Source organism: Papaver somniferum, unplaced genomic scaffold, assembly GCF_003573695.1.
Source record: "Papaver somniferum cultivar HN1 unplaced genomic scaffold, ASM357369v1 unplaced-scaffold_99, whole genome shotgun sequence".
Lineage (NCBI taxonomy): Eukaryota > Viridiplantae > Streptophyta > Magnoliopsida > Ranunculales > Papaveraceae > Papaver > Papaver somniferum.
Window position 1 is genome coordinate 9,670,983 of NW_020653081.1, and position 21,896 is coordinate 9,692,878.

The window sequence follows — 21,896 nt, forward strand, 5'->3', positions numbered from 1 at the left end:
AGTTCATTCCAGAAATGAAGTCCATATAAAAACAGAGTTCATTTCTGGAATGAACTCCATATAAAAGCAGAGTTCATTTCTGGAATGAACTGCAGCATCATCATCTTCGTCGTCTTCAATAACAACAGCAACATCTTCGTCTTCAAAAACACCACCGTCTTCATCATCAACGGCAGTAGCAGTAGCAGATCTTTATCTTCTTCATCTTCTTCATCATCATCATCAAAATCAAGATTAACATCATCGTCTTCATCGTCAACAGCGGCAGCAACAACATATCTTCATCTTCTTCATCGTCAACAGCAGCAGAAAAAAGAAAATCAAAATTAACACCATCGTCTTCATCTTCTTCATCATCATCAGCAAAATCAAGATTAACACCATCGTCTTCATCGTCAACAGCAACAGCAACAACATATCTTCATCATCTTCATCGTCAACAGCAGCAGAAAAAAGAAAAAAAACCCTAAAAAAATCGTATTCAACAGGACCAACATCATCGTGTTCATCGTCTACAACTACCGATCTAAATATCTAAATCGTTTTTCACCTTCATCACCATCGTTTACAGTAACAGGAAGAAAAATAGAAGAAAAGAAATGGAGACGCCATTAACAGGAGGAAAAAAAAGAAGAAAGAAAAAGAGAGAGAGATTAGATCTGGAAAGATGAGAGAGAAAGTAAATCTGATAATGATTTATTGTCTCTTACTTTTTGACTACATATATGGTCCTTATCCAAAAGGGTATTTCTGCAACTACAAGGTGAAATTACATCATCCATGACATCACCCTAGGACCAAACCATAATTTTTAGGACCAAATTATAATTTATATTACCAAATAGGACCAAACAGACAATTAACTAGGTCCACTGGACTAGACTGTCTCTAATATATTATTTGTAGGACTAATTGGTATTTTCTTGAAATCAAAACATGGGCCCGCCAATAATAATAATAACTTTTTTTTTCTTTTGACCTTAGTCTAATTTCCCCATTTAGGAATCCAGTACTCCCATACTTTATGATTTATAGGCATGTGACCCATTTTTACTACGAAACGGATTCAATACTAAAGTTTACAGGAAACGGATTCAATACTAAGGATTTCCATTCCCAGTCCAACTCTGAGAAAGTCCGATCTTATAAATAAACTGGAAGGGAGAAGAGTTACAAAACACTTGAGATAAAGAAAACAAAACAAAGAGAAGGTTACGGTGATGAATAAGAGTATTAATACCATGGGTTCAGGCGGTACAGGCAACGAGGCATGCAATATTGATTTTTGTAATATTAACAACGTTATTAACGATGATCGGTATGAGATTTTGTGTGATATCGTTGGCAGACTTCCAGTGAAATCTCTCACGAGATCAATAATTCAACAAGATTCATGCTTCCTTAATTTGCAACTTAGACGGTCAGATAACACACCTCAAGATACTAACAGTGTCACCCTCGTCATCTCTCCCGTTCATGATTTTTCTCGTGAGTGCGAAGAAAGGAAGGTGACTTTTTTCTCGGTAGAGGATAACTTATCGTTTTATCAAAACGGGGCATCATTCGGAGACTCCCCGTTATTAGCATGTCAGAATCGCAATTGCAACGATATTGTGTATACATATATCTCACCATCAGACACGTGTATATAGAAAGATACGTGGAAAGCATGCAGGCCAAGACATCAAAATACGATGCACTACGGAACACCAAATAAACCCCAAGGAGTTACTTTATCTCATCCCTAAAAGAAGCTAAGATCAACGGTGGAGAGAAAGTTAGCTGACACGGACGTGACAGGGGCAGAAGACACTTGTCTGACACGAGCAGGCATCTCAACTACCCTCATTAAACACTCTGAGCAGTATGCGTGTCGATCAACTCGTGGGACGAGGGAGGATGTCTCTGCGTGATCAAGTGGCAAACGCAGACCTCTGCGTGATGGACACAAGACACTAGAAGATAAGGTTCCAACGGCCTTCAGAGATGGGTCCCACACTCTAACCCTATAAATACCCCCTCTCCACCAAGAGGAAGGGGGATCGGAAAAATCAGGAAGGGAAGGAGAGAGAGATTTCGAGTGTAAGTTAATCCTTTAGAAGAGAAAATACATGTAAACCCAAAAGTCATTCGACTACTCTTGTAACCATGAAGAACATAGTGAAACAACAAACCCCGTGGACGTAGGCCTTAGTGCTGAACCACGTAGACCTCGGTCTTGTTTATATTTCAGCACTTTATATTTTCCTAACCCCATGGATCTTTACTTGTATGTATTGTTTTCTTTGTTTTTACCTATATCCCGTGCGCAAACGCCCCGCATAGAGTTGTTTGATGAGGCTGTGATAAACCCAAAGGTTTTGAGCCAAGGAATCAACACTAAGATATCATCATCACAAATCACTCTAGATTACGATGATTGGTTGTGAGCATTCGGATGCCTTCGTGATTTGAGTGTTCACAATTTGGCGCTAGAAACAGGGACTTCGTCCCGGTAAAAGATTTATCTTGTCCTGTGATTTCATCTTAAACTGGCATATGATTGCTCTGATTTATTAGCTCGGACCGTATAGATCATTTGTTAACTTTATTATATTCAAAAACGCACCTTTTATCTTCGATAAGATTTATTGTTTTGATCCATGGATTTACGTTTTTCTTAAGATCTCGTGCGAACCTGTCTCTCAGGGGGGTTTTCATAGTTTTTTAAAGGATCTACTTGCATTTTTAAAAGGATCTCTTTTAATAAAACTTTAACCCGTGTATTGTAACTCGTATGTATTAATCCTCTCCTGGAAGAAGATATTTCGCCAACTAACCCGATTCACGCGGATATTCCCGTTTTTCGCTGTTTGAAATTCCCTTGTGCAGAAAGAACGGATTGTGAGTAAAGAAGGCGAGTTTCTGCGAGATTTCATTGTCGACAAAAGGACATGTGATGGAAAAGACGCAGGAAGCAGGAAAATCCAAAGCTTTGTCAAAGGAAACACCCAGGACAACCCCGGTCATCACCCGAAGCAAGCAGAAAGGAGACAAAGCTAAAATGACCAGTCAAAGGCAAGATATTGCGGAAATCACTTCACTTATGAACGCTAATTCAGTTGCAGCCGCGGCTCTCAGAGCAGCGGCGACAAAGTACGGTGCGGCTGCGGTAGTCCCGAAGGCTGCAGAGGCTAGCAAAACTTGCGCTATGAATCAATTTCATCAACCAAGAGAAAGGGTGGATGAATCCAGAACATACCAACCCGTGCACCTTCCAACTTTCGGAATGCCACCAACAAATGATCAAAATCAAACCATACCGGCGGCTCTAGCACCGCAGAGGGGCACTCACCCCGATTTGGAAATGCCAGCAACCGAAGCTGAACCTATGCCACCTTTAGTGCAGACCGTAGAGGAAGGCGGCACCATGGACGTAGTGGCACGAGCTGGGACTCCCAATCAGGGGTCCAACCAATCACATCGACTGATGGCTGAGCTTGAACTGAAGAAGCCAGCAGGTTTACGCAGATGTGTAGCCCTGTTGGCCAGAGAAAATCAAGATTTAAAGGAGCGGATTGCTCTAAGCACGAAGACCAGCCAACAACTTGATGAAGCAAATTCCAAAGCACCAGAGCCAAACCGAGACTAGAGTCGTCATAGCGGCTAATGGACGCGACTAGGGGAAGTAGCGTATCCGACCCGGATTATGACGACGGAGATCAGACGGTAAACGAGCAGAAGAACTTAGGGCACCACCGCGCGATGGAAGAGCTACGAGATGAGATGATGGCCGAGATCAGGCAATTAAAAAATAGACAAGGCGGGGGTTAGAAGAGGTCATGAGAGAAGCTAACTCTACGCCCTTAACTCATCGCTTGGCCAACACCCCTATTCCTGAAATGCCCTGTCCCAACGTTCGAATGCTATGATGGATCCAGCGACCCTGCTGCACATATTCGGTACTACAACCGTGTCTTAGCTAGATGGGGTCAGAACGACGCCGTACTCTGCAGATACTTCCCGTCAAGCCTGAAGGGATCGGCATTATCATGGTTTGATAATCTGCCACCAACTCCATCCACTCATACGACCAACTCGCAGAGAAATTCTTAAGAACATACATGTACAACAAGACTGTAAACACCGGAATGGATAAGCTCTTTTCACTAGCGATTGGCTACAAGGAAACCACGAGGGAGTACACTAACAGATGGCACAAGATCTGCCAAGCCATAGGGAGCGTGGACCCAGTGGTAAGCATCAATTGCTACAAATGGGGATTAGACCGAATGAGTCCCCTATTTGTTGAAATTCATGGAAGCGTGCCTAAGACAGAGGGAGATCTTCGAATAATTATCGAAAAGCACGCTCGACTTGAAGAAATTCAACGGGAAAACCCGAGGGCATATCCGCAGAGATCTCACCGCACCAATTCAGCGAACAAACCAATGGGGCCAAAAGGAGTTGCTCAGTGGAGAGACCTCACGAAGATAGGAAGGAACGAAGGGATGAACGAAGAACAGGTGACCGAAAATTCGAAGATCAAGTTTACACGAAACTCAACGCTAGCTATGCTCGTATCCTACGAGAGATCAAAGGGAGGGAAAACTAGTGGCCATGGTCTAAGGGAAAGCAGCCCCCGAGATCCGAGAAGTCTAAAGATTACTGTGAATATCATTGTTTCAACGGACACCAGACCGAAAAGTGCAAGAACCTTAAAATAATGATCCAAAAATTAATTGATGCGGGAGAGCTCAAACATTACGTACGAAAGGATGTTACCGAGGATAGATCCAAGCGAACCAAACCAGTCCAACTTCCGGAAGGAAACCGAACAATCAACACCATCTCGTGTTCTGAAGCCAAGCACAGGGCCCTCACTTACAGCGCAGATAGGAAAGAGGTTACGGAAGCAATTCGAAGACCGCTGCGAATTGTATAAGGTCGATGGGATAGTGGTGGACGAGCACGAAGAATGGATGGAATCTCCTATCATCTTCGATGCCGAGGATATCGAAGAAGATATGGAAGACCATAACGATCCCTTGGTCCTAACACTACCAGTAGCTGGATGTAACCTCAAAAAGATCCTCATAGACGGGGGAAGCTCCGTAAACGTCCTATTTTACGATGCATTCAAACGGATGAAGCTCCATGATGAACAGTTAATGACCTCTTATTACACACCATCTACGGATTCAATGGAGCACCACGAAGCCCTTGGGAGACATCGTGTTGCAGGTTAACGCAGGGCCCATGAAACTGAAACCCGATTCAGTGTGGTGGACACCCCTTCCCCCTACAACGCTATTATTGGACGAAAATGGATACATAAACTCAAAGGAGTTGCGGCAACGTACCACCAATATCTCAGATTTCCAACACCTGAGGGAGTAATGGAAATCAAGGGAGATCGGGTCACTACGAGAGAGTGCCAGGCCACTCAGGATCATATCAACAACGAGCAAGAAGAGCAGCGAAAAATCCGAAGAGTAAAAAATAAAGAAACCGCGAAAGAGAAGGCCATAGACCTGTTCCTCAAGGAAACTACAGGGAAGGGCTTGACGAAAGATGATAATGTCCTAAGCACAGAGACAAGTACTTCAACAACCAGCGAAGAACAGAAACACGCTAAATAGCAATTAAAGAACGTCCCAGTCCTCGGAAACCGAAGCCTGTGTTCACACCAGTGGAGCCCGTAAAAGAAATCAACATAGGAACGGAAGAAAACCCGAAGATGATCAAAATAGGGACCATAATGGACGAAGGAAGGGAAGATTCTTAACCAAATTACTTAAGGAATACGCGGATGTGTTCGCCTGGAAGCTAGGAGATATGCCGGGGATTGACCCAAAAGTAATCCAACACGAGCTACGCATCAAACCGGGCACGCCCCCGTTCAGGCAGAAAATACGAAAAGTAGCTCCAGAGTATCATGAGGCAGTAGAAACAGAACTTCGGAAACTACTAGACGCAGGATTTATCAAGGAAGTCAAGTACCTACCTGGATCTCCAACATGGTCATTGTTCCTAAGAAAAATGGAGGGGTTAGAATATGCATCGACTTTACTAATCTCAACAAGGCATGTCCAAAGGACAGCTATCCCCTGCCGAGCATAGATCAGCTGGTAGAAGCAGTAGAAGGATATGAAGAACTGTCATTCATGGATGGACATTCTGGCTACAACCAAGTAGCCCTGGCAGAAGAAGATCAGCCACACACAGCGTTCTACACCCCACATGGCCTTTATTGCTACACTAGAATGCCCTTCGGACTTCGAAACGCAGGGGCAACATACCAAAGGATGGTCGATGCTATCTTCAAGCCATGGATTGGAGGAACCTTAGAAGTCTACGTTGACGACATGCTCGTCAAAAGCAAGCTGCGTAAAGATCACCACCAGGACTGAGGAATATCTTCGAAGCAATGAGAAACATCACATGAAAGTGAATCCGGAGAAATGTACTTTCGGTGTCACCTCGGGGAAATTCCTCGGGTATCTGGTAACAAAAAGGGGCATCGAGGTAGACCCAGCAAAGATTCAAGCCATAGTAGAGATGCCGTCCCCAAAGAATTTAAAGGAAGTACAGAAACTCAATGGATCCATAGCAGCGTTGGGCAGATTTATTGCCCGGTCTCGGACAAATGCAAACATTTCTTCAATATTCTCAAAAAAGGGAGCAGGTTCGAATGGACCGTTGAATGCGAGGAAGCATTCCAAAAAATCAAAGAACACCTAGCCTCAATCCCGATCCTGCAGAAGCCAGATCCTGACGAGGTTTTGGCACTGTACATAGCAGCAACAGAAGACGCAGTCAGCGCAGTGTTGGTCAAAACCAATACAAAGATAGAACAACCTATCTATTACGTCAGCAAGACCCTCAATTCTGCGGAAAGGAACTATACTAAGATTGAACAACTCATCCTCGCATTGGTATGGGCTACTCAAAAACTGAGAACCTACTTCCTAACTCACCTCGTCAGGGTCCCATGCAAAGCACCATTGGAAGCAGTCCTCAAAAGCACGGGAAAAGTGGGCCGAATAGCCAAATGGAACACCCATCTGGACCAATTCAACATCATTCATGAAATTCAACATTCTCGGAAGTCCCAAGTTCTGGCGGATTTCTTAGCAGACCTCCCCCTTGACAACGACGAAGAGATTAAGGGAATACCAGAAGCCGAGGAAGAAAACAAGGATCCAATGGATATCCTCGAACCTGCGAGTCAAAGACAATGGGAAGTCTTCGTCGACGGATCCAAAAATAAGGAAGGAGCAGGAATAGGCATTGTCATTCACCCCAACCGGAGAAAGGATTATACAGGCACTTAGGTTGAATTCAAAGAGCATACCAACAACATCGTTGAATACGAAGCTGTCGTACATGCCCTCCGTATTAATAGAGATGGGGGTAACCGATGTAAGGCTGACAAGTGATTCGCAGCTTGTCATACGGCAAATAGGGCTCGAGTATAATGTGTACGATGACACCCTCTCAGCTTACATGGCCTTGGTCCAAACATTGGCATCACAAATCCCGAACATTAAGTTCCGGCACTTATGCAGAAGGGACCTCAGGCACGCGGATGCCCTAGCATATATATCATCCATGCTGAGGGATAAAAAGTCGAAGCTATTAAAATAGCAAGGGTATACGAGCCTTCGATTGCATCTCAATTCTCCTTCGCTACCAATCAAGATACAGTGGAAGAAAATATCGAAGACCAGGTAGGAGAAGACATCCATAACGACTTTGACGAAGAAGATATCCTGTCAAGAGCAAATCAAGACGAAGACTTCAGCAACGAAGATGACTGGAGAGTGATGATCCATGCCTTTCTCGAAAAGGAAGCTTACCTGCGGATCAGAAACAAGCTAGGAAGATACTCTCCAAAGTAGGAAGATATGATCTTCGGGATGGGGTCCTGTACAAGAAATCCTTCCTTGGACCATTACTACGTTGCTTGTCCCGGAAAGAGGGGCATCGAATTCTAAATGATATCCATTATGGTGACGCGGGGAATCATAGCGGCATGAGATCACTAGCTGACAAAGCAAAAACGCAAGGATATTACTGGCCGACAATGATACAGGATGCCGCGAGGATGTCCCGACGGTGTGAAGAATGTCAGCGCTTCGCCAAAAAGATCCACGCGCCGGCAACAATGTTAAACTCCGTCGATAGCCCGTGGCCATTTGCAAAATGGGGCGTAGACATCGTCGGGCCTTTCATCGAAGGATCAGGGAAAAGACGATTTTTGATAGTAGCCACGGACTACTTCAGTAAATGGGTGGAGGCTAAGGCCTTGGCCAGGATCAGAGACGTGGATGTGTTTACTTTCATATTCCAGAACATCATTTGCAGATTCGGTATACCCGCTGAAATTGTATCTGATAATGGCAAGCAATTACAGGGGAAAAATATAGACATGCTCTTCGATACTTTCAATAAGAAAGAACAAGTCCACCCCCATATACCCTCAAAGCAACGGACAAGCGGAAGCTACCAACAAGACCCTCGCCCTTATACTCAAAAAAAATTAGACGAGCATAAAGGGAGATGGTGCGAACAACTGCACAATGTGTTATGGGCATACAGGACAACGCGAAGATCCGCCACCGGGGAATCCCCGTTTCTTCTAACTTATGGAGCTGAAGCAGTCATCCTACGGAAATCCTCATGCCAACCACGAAGACCGAAGCTTGGGAGAAAAACCTCACACATATGATGTTAGAAAGGTTGGACGACTTGGAAGGAAGAAGGGAAGCAGCATTACAAAAGATGGAAAATTATCAACGAAGACTAGCAAGGGAGTACAACAAAAAGGTAAAGCTCGGAATTTTGTAGAGGGCAGTATGTGTTGAGAACAATCCCACGGTATCAGCAAGAAAAGAATGGGGAAAATTAGCACCTACGTGGGGAGGACCTTTTATAATACACGTGTTGCGGGTAACGGTTCCTACTACCTTCGTAATCTAAAAGGCGAGGTCCTCCGGCATCCTTGGAATGCTAAGTGGCTCAAACCATACTTCCCATAGGAGCAACGCAGACTTGAATCTGCTTGGAGTGTACCAGAAGAAGAAGGGAGCCTGACCGCTCCACATGTTTCTATCTCTGGAAGAGGAATTGCAGGCCTCAACCTATCAATCAAACAAGCTTTCAAATTATCAAGTCACGAACTATCGACAATATTGGGGAAAGTAGTTAATCTACAATCTCTCAGGGCTCCCCCATCAGTGTCCATAAGTGTAAGACCAGGGGGAAGGCACCCAGCAGAAAGAGATACCCAACCAATCTTAAGGCAACGGGTCGACGGAATGGGTGTGTAAATATTTTAACCCATATCCTAGAACGTTGCCTCGGCCCCCACCGTCTGGGAATCCTCTGGCCCAGGATTCGCCAGCGGGGTGACAGGTCTCAAGACGATCACGAAGGTACCTCCTTCAGTATCGCACCCAAACACTTAAAAACTTTTTTTTTTACAATGCTTAAAATAAAAACAAACCAACATTGCAGGTATATCAAGAAAAGGATCCATTTCATAAAGGATGATGACAAAAAGTGAAAGGCCAATTCAAGGATACACATCAAAAATATTCCTTTTACATGATACTAGCAAAAAATATTCTTGTTACATGATTACAAAAAGGGAAGGATAATGATGGCGGTCTCTACCTAGATATGCCGCCCCATCAGCAGGATTGTTCCGAAGACTTGAAGGGACGCTCCCACCAGATGAGGGTCCCGAGGAGCAGGCAGGAAGCAGGAACTGGACGACGAGGATAGTTTTCACAAGACCATGCTCGTTCTTTAGGCCAAGTTCTATCTCTCCAGCATCTTGTTCGTCTCCTCAGCCAATTGACACCGAGCCTTGTGCTTAATAACTGTCCGTCCGCTGTTGGGCCTGGGAATAACAACGAAGATAGACGATTCACTTCTCTAGAAGCAGCACCAACGGCCTCCTCGCGTGTGTGCCGCTAAACTCTTAAATGGTTGGTCTGTTCTTCCTTTTGCGTTAAGGAAAACGATTGAGCCTTTTCCAATTTTTCATTCGCAACGCGAGTTTGTCCCTCGAGCTATGAAAAAGACAACACCAGGAGTTAGCACAGAAAAGACACTCACACTCGATGAATAGGGTTATACCTTCGACACAAGCCGAAGCCCTTCATACTCATTAACAACCGCATCTCGCGCTTCATCAAGATGTTTCATATTCCGCGATAATTTCTTATAGTCTAGTTGAAGGTTGGTGAGAGTAAATTGACAGGCATCTAATTCTACCTGCTTCATCGAATCCATGTGACGAAGGTGGTCGACTTCTTTATTTATCTCTGATACCCCTTTGCTAAGTCGTACATACACACTTCAAGATTCTCTCAGACTCAGCCTGACGAGCTACTTCAGCGTGGGACGCGGCAAGGGCATTGCTAAGAGCACAGACTTCGGCACGGGCATCGTCTCTTTCTCTGGCAAGACATAGCATACTGTCCTTACTCCTGGAAAAGGAATGGACCGAGCCTTCTGTAATTCTTCTTCCAGAAGATGATCCTAGACTCCAACAAGGAAGTACGCTCACGGGATTCCCGCAACTATCACGTGTCCACACAGCGTACCACTAAATAAAGCACGGTCATGGTTATACAGATTTTGCATGTCGACCATCTGAACATGCCTTGCGCGCCATACCTCAGCCCGAGCATCCCATTTCTTGGCTTCACTCTTAATTTTCTCAACAAGATCTTTAATACGAGATTTTTGCCGTGCTCTTTCGTTTCGAAGCCATATCAGCTCGGGGACGCCACCCACTGGAGATAGGGTGGGGAGACTCAGACAAAACAACTAAGAAATAGAGGAATGACGACACACTGCGAGGGAAAAAAAAAAGAACCAAACCTGTGAAAGCTGAAACTTGGCCGCGAGTTTGCTCTAACTCAGCGCGAACAACAACAAGCTCTGAACGAAGACCGGCCTCCGCTTCACCCAGATTTTCTTTCTCCTTGAGGCTTTTCTTCAGCTCTTCTATTTCCACCTCAGCCGCAGATAATTCCTTTTATCTGTGACGAAGCTTAGCCTCGAGCTTCAGAGATTTCGCTTTGAAGAACTGATACAACACGTGGTTACAATGCTCACTCCTCATCATCTACACATCAAGACGAAAAACATTATTTCACCGAAGAATTGGATCGTCACGTAGAAGTATGTACGAAAATTTATCTCCAAGACACGCTGCTGAGGAAAGCCATTTTGATACCCGTCGGCTATGACCATCATATCTGCAACGGAAGTAGGAGCCTCCGACACAAGGGTAGCTTCGGGAACACTCAAATTTCTTCCCCAGGCCTCAGACACCCGCGCCTTGGAAGACATTTCCATCATACGACGGGTATACGCATCAGAATCCTTTTCACCAGCAACAACAGGTGCGGGATGAGGGACAAATAGCATATTCTTTTCCTTGAGCCAATCCATTATGGCTTCCTCACCCTCAGATGTCGGCGAATGAGGAAGATCCGCAGCAGGCGAATCAATCACCGACTTCCCCTTTTCTGACACGGCCCCTTCAGCACAAATGTCGGCACCAACATGCGCACCATGCTCCTCCGCGCCACCATCTTGAACAGCAGCGTCTCCGTTACCAGCACCCCCGAGCACATCCCAATCATCATTGGGAGAAAGTAGACAGAAATCCTCAGGAAAATCGAGGGCATCATCCAAGAACTCCCCTGTGGAATACATCCGGTCAAAAGAAAACTCTTAAGAAAGGGTGGGGAGAGTATCCGAGGCATCCCCAACAGGGACAGAAATATCACCAATAACACCGTCATCAGCTACCACGGCGTTGTTTCTCCCTTCATCACCATCATGACCCACACATACCTCTTCTTCGACATTGATAGGGGAAGTACCAGTACGTTCCTCCCCATCTGTAATATCCTCATCCTCCGCAAACTCTTCGTTCACCGGACTTGTAACTTCTTTATGGGCCTCAGCCTCACCCATCACAATGGTAGAAGACTGCTTCGGCTTAATCTTTTTCTTCTTCGACACCTGAAAACCAACACCACAAAAAGAATTATTTTTCCCGAACAGTTGAATTTCTAAAGAAGGAGAAGCGCAGCTAGAATCCGCGTACCTGAGCAGTCGAGGCACTCCTCGGTGGAAGTATAGCACCAGAACCTTCCTCCTCGTCTCCCTCAACGACGTCAAGGGCATAAGGAAAATTCATACCTGCGAAGTTTAAACGCCAGGGACAGAAATCTCCATAACGAGCAGGAGGAGATTCACGTGGCTTGCTACTCTCAGTAAGACGCCAACCGCGTGGACCAGGGATCCAACCGTACGCCCATGGACCAACAACTTCGATAACGGTAGCGTGCCACTCGTAGTCATGGTCGCGCTTGATCCTCTCGCGGGCCGGGAAAAGTTTCCGATGACTAGACCCCTCCGTGCCGGGAACATACTTCATCTTGGCATCGCTGACCTCATTTAACAGACGAATTTCGCCCCGAGGAGCAGCGAGATTCCGAAGGCTGACACTCCACGGCTTACGGTTCCTACTATTGACGTAATCACCGAAGGAGTTATTGAAATTCTCAGGAGTATACCATTCCTTCTCCGCGGGATTGGGAACGTAACAAGTCATTGTCGTCTCCCCCTTACTCCGCAGATAGCACTCCCTCAGGGCACGGAGATAAGTCCCTGATAGTTGCGATACAGAACGGCTGTGAGTATTGGTGGAAGAGCCTTCACGACTAGCAAGCACATCATAGTTGAAGGAATCACCTGACTTGTACAACGGCAGCATAAGACCAGCTTTGAACGCTCCAACCGTAGTCAACAAATGAAATTCATCGAACTCATACTTTGAGATAAGCTCATAAGTAATATCATCCTCAGGGGCATAGAAACGAACCTCGAAGGCTTGAAGCTCATGCTTTTCCTTGAAAATTTCGAGATCAATATGCTTGAACGTTACTTTTTTCTTGCTGACCGAAACGCTGCGTATCAATGGGGAAGCCTCATCCTCCTCGGCGGTACCGGATGAACCAATGAACGCCTCGGAAGCCTTTCTCTTCAAAGAAGGATTTTTTGAAGATTCAGCCCTCGGAACACCACCTTTCGTATTCTTCCCTTTAAAAGAAGTTGTAGGAGGGGGCGGCAGATGATGCTCGGGCACTACAGAACGTAGAGGAGGAACATCAAAAGCGACAGCACGAGTCGGTGCCTGCGTACTCCTAACGTCATCACGAGGACGAGACACCGCGCGATCGAAGACTTTTCGAGCCCCAGAAGGATTTGTCGAAGGAACCTCTTCCCTAGAAGATGAGGCCTTCGCCCCAGAAGAAACTCGACTTCTACGAACATCATCTTGATACTCTCTACGCGGAGGAGATCTCGATAGACCAGAACCAGGAGTCTGATAAGGAAGCCGCGGACGGTCAGACATGGATGCGAAAAGATTAATCATAAACAAGTCAAAAACAAACAAAGACATTACCAACGATCAAAAAACCACATAAATAACAATCCACACACGATAACGCAGAAACCCTAAAATTAGCATACATGCTCGAAATTCCATAAAATCCCTACCCTGAAAAGCTCAATCAATACAAGAAAACAATGGCCTCTTTGATTTAAGACGAAGAATAGGGGAAAACTAGCATGCAAGCATTAAAAGAAGTTCTTCATCACAAACAAGGAACAACAGTAGCAGAAAATTTACAAATCAACATAGCGTAAAACCGTGGAAACAAAGAAAAGAAAAACTTACCAGCAAAAACAGCAGCAGAAAGAACAAATCATAAATAAAGAGGAGGCAAGCGTGATTAATGCTAAGGTGGAGAGAATTTAAGGGCTGAAGAATGAAGACTGACAGAGAATTTAAGGGCGGAAGAATGAAGACTGACAGAGAATTTAAGGGCTGAAGAACGAAGAATAAAAACCGAGAGAATGTTTAGGAAGAATGAAATTAATTTTCTTTCTCTCCTTAATATACCCGAAAGAAAGAGAAGGAAATTAATGGAGGAATGGGAAACGTGCACGTTACATGAGAAGTTAATGCACAAATAAAAGACGTGCCCAAGTATCTAGGAAAAGTTATTAGGAGAGATAGAAGAATATGCAACGACTGTTTTCTTCAATGCACCCATTAAACATTCAATCCCGAAGAAAAGGGGAAAATTGTGTATACATATAGCTCACCATCAGACACGTGTATATAGAAAGATACGTGGAAAGCATGCAGGCCAAGACATCAAAATACGATGCACTACGGAACACCAAATAAACCCCAAGGAGTTACTTTATCTCATCCCCAAAAGAAGCTAAGATCAACGGTGGAGAGAAAGTTAGCTGACACGGACGTGACAGGGGCAGAAGACACTTGTCTGACACGAGCAGGCATCTCAACTACCCTCATTAAACACTCTGAGCAGTATACGTGTCGATCAACCCGTGGGACGAGCGAGGATGTCTCTGCGTGATCAAGTGGCAAACGCAGACCTCTGCGTGATGGACACAAGACACTAGAAGATAAGGTTCCAACGGCCTTCAGAGATGGGTCCCACACTCTAACCCTATAAATACCCCCTCTCCACCAAGAGGAAGGGGGATCGGAAAAATCAGGAAGGGAAGGAGAGAGAGATTTCGAGTTTAAGTTAATCTTTTAGAAGAGAAAATACATGTAAACCCAAAAGTCATTCGACTACTCTTGTAACCGTGAAGAACATAGTGAAACAACAAATCCCGTGGACGTAGGCCTTAGTGCTGAACCACGTAAACCTCGGTCTTGTTTATATTTCAGCACTTTATATTTGCCTAACCCCATGGATCTTTACTTGTATGTATTGTTTTCTTTGTTTTTACCTATATCCCGTGCGCAAGCGCCCCGCATGGAGTTGTTAGATGAGGCTGTGATAAACCCGAAGGTTTTGAGCCAACGAATCAACACTAAGATATCATCATCACAAATCACTCTAGATTACGATGATTGGTTGTGAGCATTCGGATGCCTTCGTGATTTGAGTGTTCACAGATATTATTCTTCCTATTGACAATGATGTAGGTGCAATGCTAAAACCTATAAATGGTTTGCTCTGTTTTGTCAATAACTCCTTGGGTTCTGTTCTCATCTGCAATCCTACTACCGGAGAAAAAACTTCGTGGATCCAAACAACCTCAGGAAAACTCGCATATGATGAAAAAGTCGTTTGCTGCGAATGTGATTTTGGATTCGGGTTTCACAGGCCCACCAAGGAACACAAAGTCGTCTGTGTTTATTCTATCATCAGAGAAGTTGAGCAAGATGTTATGAGTGAAGAAACTATTTGTGAGGTTTTGACAGTAGGTTCAAATACATGGAGAAGGATGGACGAAGGGCCATTTTACATGGTTGTTACTGGGGTACGATCTGTATACGTGAGTGGTTTTATATATTGGATAGGTTATTCTAAACCCATGATTGATCATCTATTCATAGTGGGATTCGATGTTGGTCGTGAGAAGTTTAGTAAAGTCATCTTACTCCCTAATCTCATAGGCAAATCCGGTCCTAAGTTGGTAGAAGTTGATGGCCATATCTCTGTACTAGACAGAGAAAGCGACAAAGTCACCTTGTGGATTCATAATGATGACGGTAATGATGACGGCAATAAGTGGATTCAAGAGATAATAAAGATGCCTTATACTTTGGATGAAGATTCATATTTAGCTTTCGAAGCTATCAATGGTACAAACATGATAATCCTCAAACCCTTTCGTCGACACCATGTAGAGTTGGAATATCTTTATTATTACGATTAAGGGTGCACACGGTACGGTTCGGCTCGGTTCTTGCCGAGGCCGAGTACCTGTACCTCTCACCTGACGGTTCCAAAATTTTGGACCGGTCCCGGTACCGAGTACTTCGGTTCCGGTTCCATTCGGCACAGGTCGGTACCGGTCGTTACCGGTTCCGGTTCCATTTCAGACAGAAATCAAAGCACCTGTTGTTTACCTGTTTTTCAATATCTCAAATTCTCATTCAAAGCAACAACTACTAAGTAGCAATATTACTAGAAAACCAAGCAAACAATGTCTTGAAAATATTAAAAAAGATGTAGTAACGTGTGACTGAAAGAAAATAGAAACCAAAACATAAGATAAGTAGAACTGTAGAACCCTCCAAACTCCCTTATTCTTTCTTAATCTTGGATTCTTTCAAAAACTTCAGTCTACTGGAAATATCAGGATATTGTTGTCAATGGAGTATAAGATATGAACTGGTTAGTGGTAGTGGATAGCATACCTGTGTAGAAAATGAAACGAGAAAATTCGTGTAAACGAAATATCTAAATCCCACCAACAAATCTCAAGAACGTACTATTAGAGATAAAGGCTCAAGTATAAACTAAATTAGACTCGTGTATACCGAAAGAAATTCAGGCAACCAAAGTACTACAGTAGTAAGTAATATTTGCATAAAGAAACCCATGTACTGAAACAGTTCAACCTACCTAAGGGAAGCACTTATGAATCACAACTTGGTGGCATAAATCGATGTGTGCACTGGTATCCTCGCAGTGGAAATTGGATTTCCTGAAAAGAAAACAACTAAAATTACAAGCCATTTGGAAACATTATAATTCTCATTCAATCTAGGGTTATTAAGAGTTCAGAAACAACCAATCTATGGCAATTAAGAGTTCAGATACCTCAATCGAGTACTCTAGTACTAATTAGATAGTCAGATGAGCTTCTGCTTCCAAAATCACACACTAACTGGTCGTTTTCTATCAAGATCGATAATTCTGTCAACATAAAACCAAAATTGAGTTGGTTAACAACAAAATTGTCAAAATTCCATAACCGATTTTGTAATTAAACTCGTAAATAAAACATAAAATCAACTAGTAAATAGGTAGAAATCGCAATTACCTTCGTGGTAGACCTGGTGGTGGTGATTAGAGATGAAATTGACTAGGGTTGAAATCCCTAAAACACAAATCAGACAAAAACACTATTATCCATCAATTGAAAATTTGTGTAATAGTGTCCCTGGGTTTACTTATGAAACCTATTATCCATCATAGCTAATAGTGTCCTATTTTTCAGTTTCATCTTCTCATACACAAATCAAACAAAAACACTATTATCCATCAAGATTCATGTGAAACAACAGCCACATAAGGTTTGGAAAAAAAAAACAAGCAGCAACCAAATCAAAGTTTATGCTGTTGATAACATTTTAAACAGAAGTTACAGAATAGAAAATCCCTTCTGAAACCCTAATTAGTGAATGCAATCAACCCTAATGATTTTATTTTCTTTAAAGTTAAATCCAAAATTTAAATTTCAGAATAGTTCTTATTTTATCAGTTAAGATCCGTCTCTTCTTTTGAATCTATAAAGAAGAAGATGGGACAGAGAGAAGAAGAGATGTGGAAGACGAATATGAGGGAGAAAGGAGATGTTATACCTGAAGATAAATCCACTTGAAGGTCTTCTACTGTTCTACAACCTTGAATCCTTGATGAAGAAAGCAACAACCTTGGTCCTTGATGAAGAAACGAAGGGTTAGGGTTAGTTAACAGAGAGTTCTCCTTCTCAGAGAGAGGAGACGAGAAAAAAAAAAGGAAGGGAAGTAGGAACTGAAACCCTAAGCCTAATCCTTAGTTTATATACCCCTTTAATCTAATGGCTAATACTGATCCTTATCTCCCAAATCTAACGGTATATATTTTTCGGGACTTTCGGTCCGGTACGGCACGATACCTGTATTGGACCGTGTACCTGTACCTCCAAGACCTCGGTTCCTATTTTTTGGACCGGTACCTGTACCTTGTACCTCGGTTCGGTCCAAAACCAGGTACGGTTCCACCGGTTCCGGCTCGGTTCCTGTGCACCCTTAATTACGATAGAAAAAGGAAAGAATGCTATATGAGACAAGTCGACGACACCATGAAGCCCTCAGATCAAACTCTTCCGGACCTCGGCTACGATGTCGCAACATTCTCGCACAGTTTGTTGCCTGTTCAAGCAAATAAATAAATGGTACCACGTCATTTGGCTACAATATCGGAACATTCTTGGCTACTTTCGTGCCGGTTTAAAGCCAGGCTTCTCATCAGCGATGACCGGCCTTCGTCTTTGCATCTCACCCATGTATGATTTTGGCTTGTGCTATAGCTTTTAACTGCATGAGATTAGATTTTTTTTGTATGTTTAGTTGATTGGTTATAATTTTCATAGAATCAAGGCCTTATCAGATGTGTTATTAAAGTAGTGGTTTTTTGACATAATGATAAGAGGTAATCATAAAGAAATATTTATTTTGAGTTGTTTGTTTGCAATCAAACAAGCTAACCTATTTAACGAATCTTTCAAAATGTTCCTGATTGTGATAAAAAGTTTCAGTGTCTGATCAGGCTCGATCTCAGTTTTACCATTGTAATTTTTGCTCAAAAACCACAACTAAAGCCAATTTATGGATTTCACATAGTTTACTATTATTTAGTATAGTCTCTAGTGGATGTTCGCGTGTCTTTACGTGTTTCGCAACCACCTTTACCGTAAAGATAGTTTCGGAAAATCCTATAAACAAATTTGACAACAAATTAGTTAGAGCAAGTCTTATTGTGGAATCCATCCATCTTCCATCTTCCACGCCACCTCAGCATTTGGAATTGTGGATAGAATCGCAAATGTAATGGTGGAATAGTAGAAACGCTATTTTTAATGTAGTTAAAAAAACGTAAGGAATAGAGCTAAAAAAATGCTTAGATTTCAACAACTCATTTTAAATCTACAGATAAAAAAAAGCGCAATTCTTAATTGCATTTAACGTTATTCTTATTAGCGTTTAGATGGATTCCACGGACCCTTCCACCAAACCATGGAACCTTGCTTGGATTTTCTGTGGAAAATCCCAACTTGAAAGCCACTAGACTTGACATCCCATGAATTTTCCACATTTGGAATAGGTTGGATTCCACCATAAGACTTTCTCTTATAACCTTATTTTATTTACGTTTCATCAAAGCTTTATGTTATCCTATATTCCGGCGTGCATCGATGAATTCGAGTACTTTTACATGGAGATTTCTCTAGTATTGGTACTTTTCCTTAGAGATTCTATAGCAAGTCGGTGACAACAAGTTACAAGGGAAAGCCGATCAATAAAAAAAAACAAGTTACAAGGGAAAATGCATGTCCTAAGCCTTCTGAGGAGTATATCCAACATCTTCTGTAGAATCCATATATAAATTTGAGGAGTACTGGCATGCTGCTGTTTAGCCTGTATATATATATATATATATATATATATATATATATAATAGCATGGTGTTACTCCTCGTCTAAGGGTTACATGACACTATAAGTTATGACTAAGGCTGCACAAGAACCGGTTAGAAGTCCCTGTACCGACCTGGAACCGAAAAAATCGGACCAGAACCGGTCTGGGCGGTACGGGGACCGAGAATGCATATCAGAACCGGGATAACACCAGGGACAGGGACCACTTCTTGGGGAGGTACCGGCTTGTACCGGATCATAAGAAACGGTTACGGTAAGCCGTCCAGATTAGTTAATCCCAGCCATCAATCATAGGTCTTATCTAGGGCTGTCAACGAGTCCGGGTCCTCCCGGGTATCAATGGATCCGAACCCGGACCCTATTTATAAAAGTCGGGTCCGGTTACTAGCGGTTCCGGGTCCGGTTCCTAAATTAGTGGACCCAGAACCGGACCCGTTTAAAACCCCGGGTACCCATCGGTTCCGGGTACCCGTTGGGTATTAAGAAAACACACATAAAAGTTCAAAATTTTGATGTCTTTCCCTTTTTTTTGCTTGAATCAAACGTATTTCTATAAAAATTTGGTATTATTTCTTTATTAATGTACTAAATAAAGATTAAATGTAAGAAGAAATGAAAAATGAGAAAAAATTCAAAACCAAACTAGCAAAATACTTGTAATTTTGCTAAAAAGAGGGATAAAAGAATGAATAACCAGGTACCCGTTACCCGCGGGTACCCATCGGGTATTACCCGTTCGGACCCGTTTAGATTCAGGTCCAATCGAATAATTACCCGTCGGGTCCTAACTTGTTAATTGGTCCAATTTTGGGACCCGGAACCGGACCCTATTCTCTCGGGTCCGGTTCTGGGTAACGGGTACCCATTGACAGCCCTAGTCTTATCCATAGAGAATTAGAGAGTAGAGAGTATCGAGTATCAGTTTCTCATTCTCTCACTCGTCTTCTTCTTTTCTCTCTAATGAAAGAAAAACAGCTGCACACATTAGATTCACTTCTTCAAGTTCAACTTCTGTTCCAATCCATCATCATCAAGTCTTACTACACAAAAGGTAAATCGATTCTCTAATCTTTTCGATTTCCTTTTTGTTTCTGTTTTTAAACCAAACCCTAGAAATTGAAAACGATTTTATTTTTAACAGTATCGCTTGATTAATCAACTAACCCTAGAAATTGTGTTTATATTCATGTAGGAGAAGTGCTGAGGCTACCAATTTCTTCATCGTCTTTGTATCAATCTATCACCGGTACTTTACTTCTTCTTCTTATTCTTGTTCGATTTGTAACGCTTATGGATTGATTTACTGATTGTTTGAGCAATCTATCTTATGGGTTCTGCTCTATTAACTTATTGGTTTGATTAGACGGAGATATTTTGGTTTTGGTCATTTATGAAGTGATTTTAGGTTAGTTTAAGAAACAAATTGAAGCATGTTATTTTGGGATTTCTTTTCTTGAAATTGTTTTATGTTGATAGATTAAAGATGGGTCTTCCGTAAATTTTTAGTTAGACTTTGTTTGAGGTTTAATTTTGATTTCATAGAAATTAGGGTTTATGTTCATCCCTAGATTGAGTCTCCCTGTGTCTGTATGATTGTCTAGTGTTTCTGTTTTCGAGGTCTAGTGTTTTCAAGTTGTTAGCTGTTTCTGAGATCCAATATTTTCAAGTGGTATAATCTATGTATGCTTCAAAACCCTTTTAATCTTGTTTCAAACTACAGGTGCATAACTAATTAAGTTACTGACTTACTGTATGTTCTTGCTTTTCAACGGTTAGTGTTTTTCCTTAAATTGCATTATCTCAGTCTAACATTGTGTTTGTGTTTTATGTTTGTTAGATGACCACATCAAATGCAACTCCGACTACAAATGCAACCCCAACAAGTACAGCTGAAGCGGTTGAAGTTGGTGATAACAAAAAGAAGCACGGCAAAGTGAGATCTAATGTTTGGTTGGAAATGACAAGGATTAGTGAAACTCATGCTCAATATCATCACTGCAAGCGCAAATATTCTGCTCACATTAACGTAAATAGCACTACTGGATTACGAAAGCATTTGAACAGTTGTCCAAGAAATCCTAACAAGAAGAAAGATTAGTGAAACCATGATGAATGTCATCACTGCAGACATCCTTTTTGTTTGCAAGATGATTGCATTTCGTTTCTTTTCGTTGAGACAGGCTTATGGAAATGTTGGTTTTACTTTTTAGTATTTTGTAACAAAATGAACTTATGGAACTGTTGAACTTAAAGTATGTAATGTTGAACATTGAACTTATGGAAATGTTGTTTTCAGGTAAAAAAACCTGGTACCGGACTTGTACCGGTACAACACCAGGTACAAGTACTGGTACCGGTCTTCAAATTTTAGTATCGGTCAACACCAGGTACAGGGACCGTTCCATAAGAGAACCGGACCGTATCGGACCATGTGCAGCCTTAGTTATGACTAGTCGACTGGCTAAATAAGAAACGTGGATCGTACATGTACAGAATGTGGCATATATCAGTTTTTATAATAAGAACAAGTCATTTTCAAATTTTACTTAAATGATCGGTACTGCATATATATATATAGTCATTGTAAATAAACTTTAAGAAAGCTAAAATATTTT

The 21,896-nt window shown here is 42.5% G+C and overlaps 1 protein-coding gene and 2 long non-coding RNA genes across 3 annotated transcripts; 2 read left to right on the forward strand and 1 right to left on the reverse strand.

Moving 5' to 3' along the window:
* The first annotated feature begins 15,057 nt into the window (after positions 1-15,057).
* LOC113346408 (putative F-box protein At3g24580) lies at positions 15,058-15,789 on the forward strand. Its single transcript, XM_026589936.1, has one exon. The coding sequence runs from the start codon at positions 15,058-15,060 to the stop codon at positions 15,787-15,789; it is 732 nt and encodes a 243-aa protein (XP_026445721.1).
* A 304-nt stretch (positions 15,790-16,093) lies between these two features.
* LOC113346329 lies at positions 16,094-17,556 on the reverse strand. The gene is made up of 5 exons (XR_003358485.1): positions 17,444-17,556; positions 16,903-16,959; positions 16,680-16,775; positions 16,482-16,563; positions 16,094-16,273 (listed from the first exon to the last, which is right to left on the reverse strand). It is a non-coding gene; the product is annotated as an uncharacterized LOC113346329 (long non-coding RNA).
* Positions 17,557-20,206: 2,650 nt separating this feature from the next.
* LOC113346214 lies at positions 20,207-21,565 on the forward strand. The gene is made up of 3 exons (XR_003358450.1): positions 20,207-20,332; positions 20,474-20,527; positions 21,119-21,565. It is a non-coding gene; the product is annotated as an uncharacterized LOC113346214 (long non-coding RNA).
* Positions 21,566-21,896: the final 331 nt, after the last annotated feature.

Excerpts from the sequence above, each read along its gene's own strand:
- LOC113346408 (XM_026589936.1), top strand. The coding sequence starts at position 15,058 with ATGCTAAAACCTATAAATGGTTTGCTCTGTTTTGTCAATAACTCCTTG.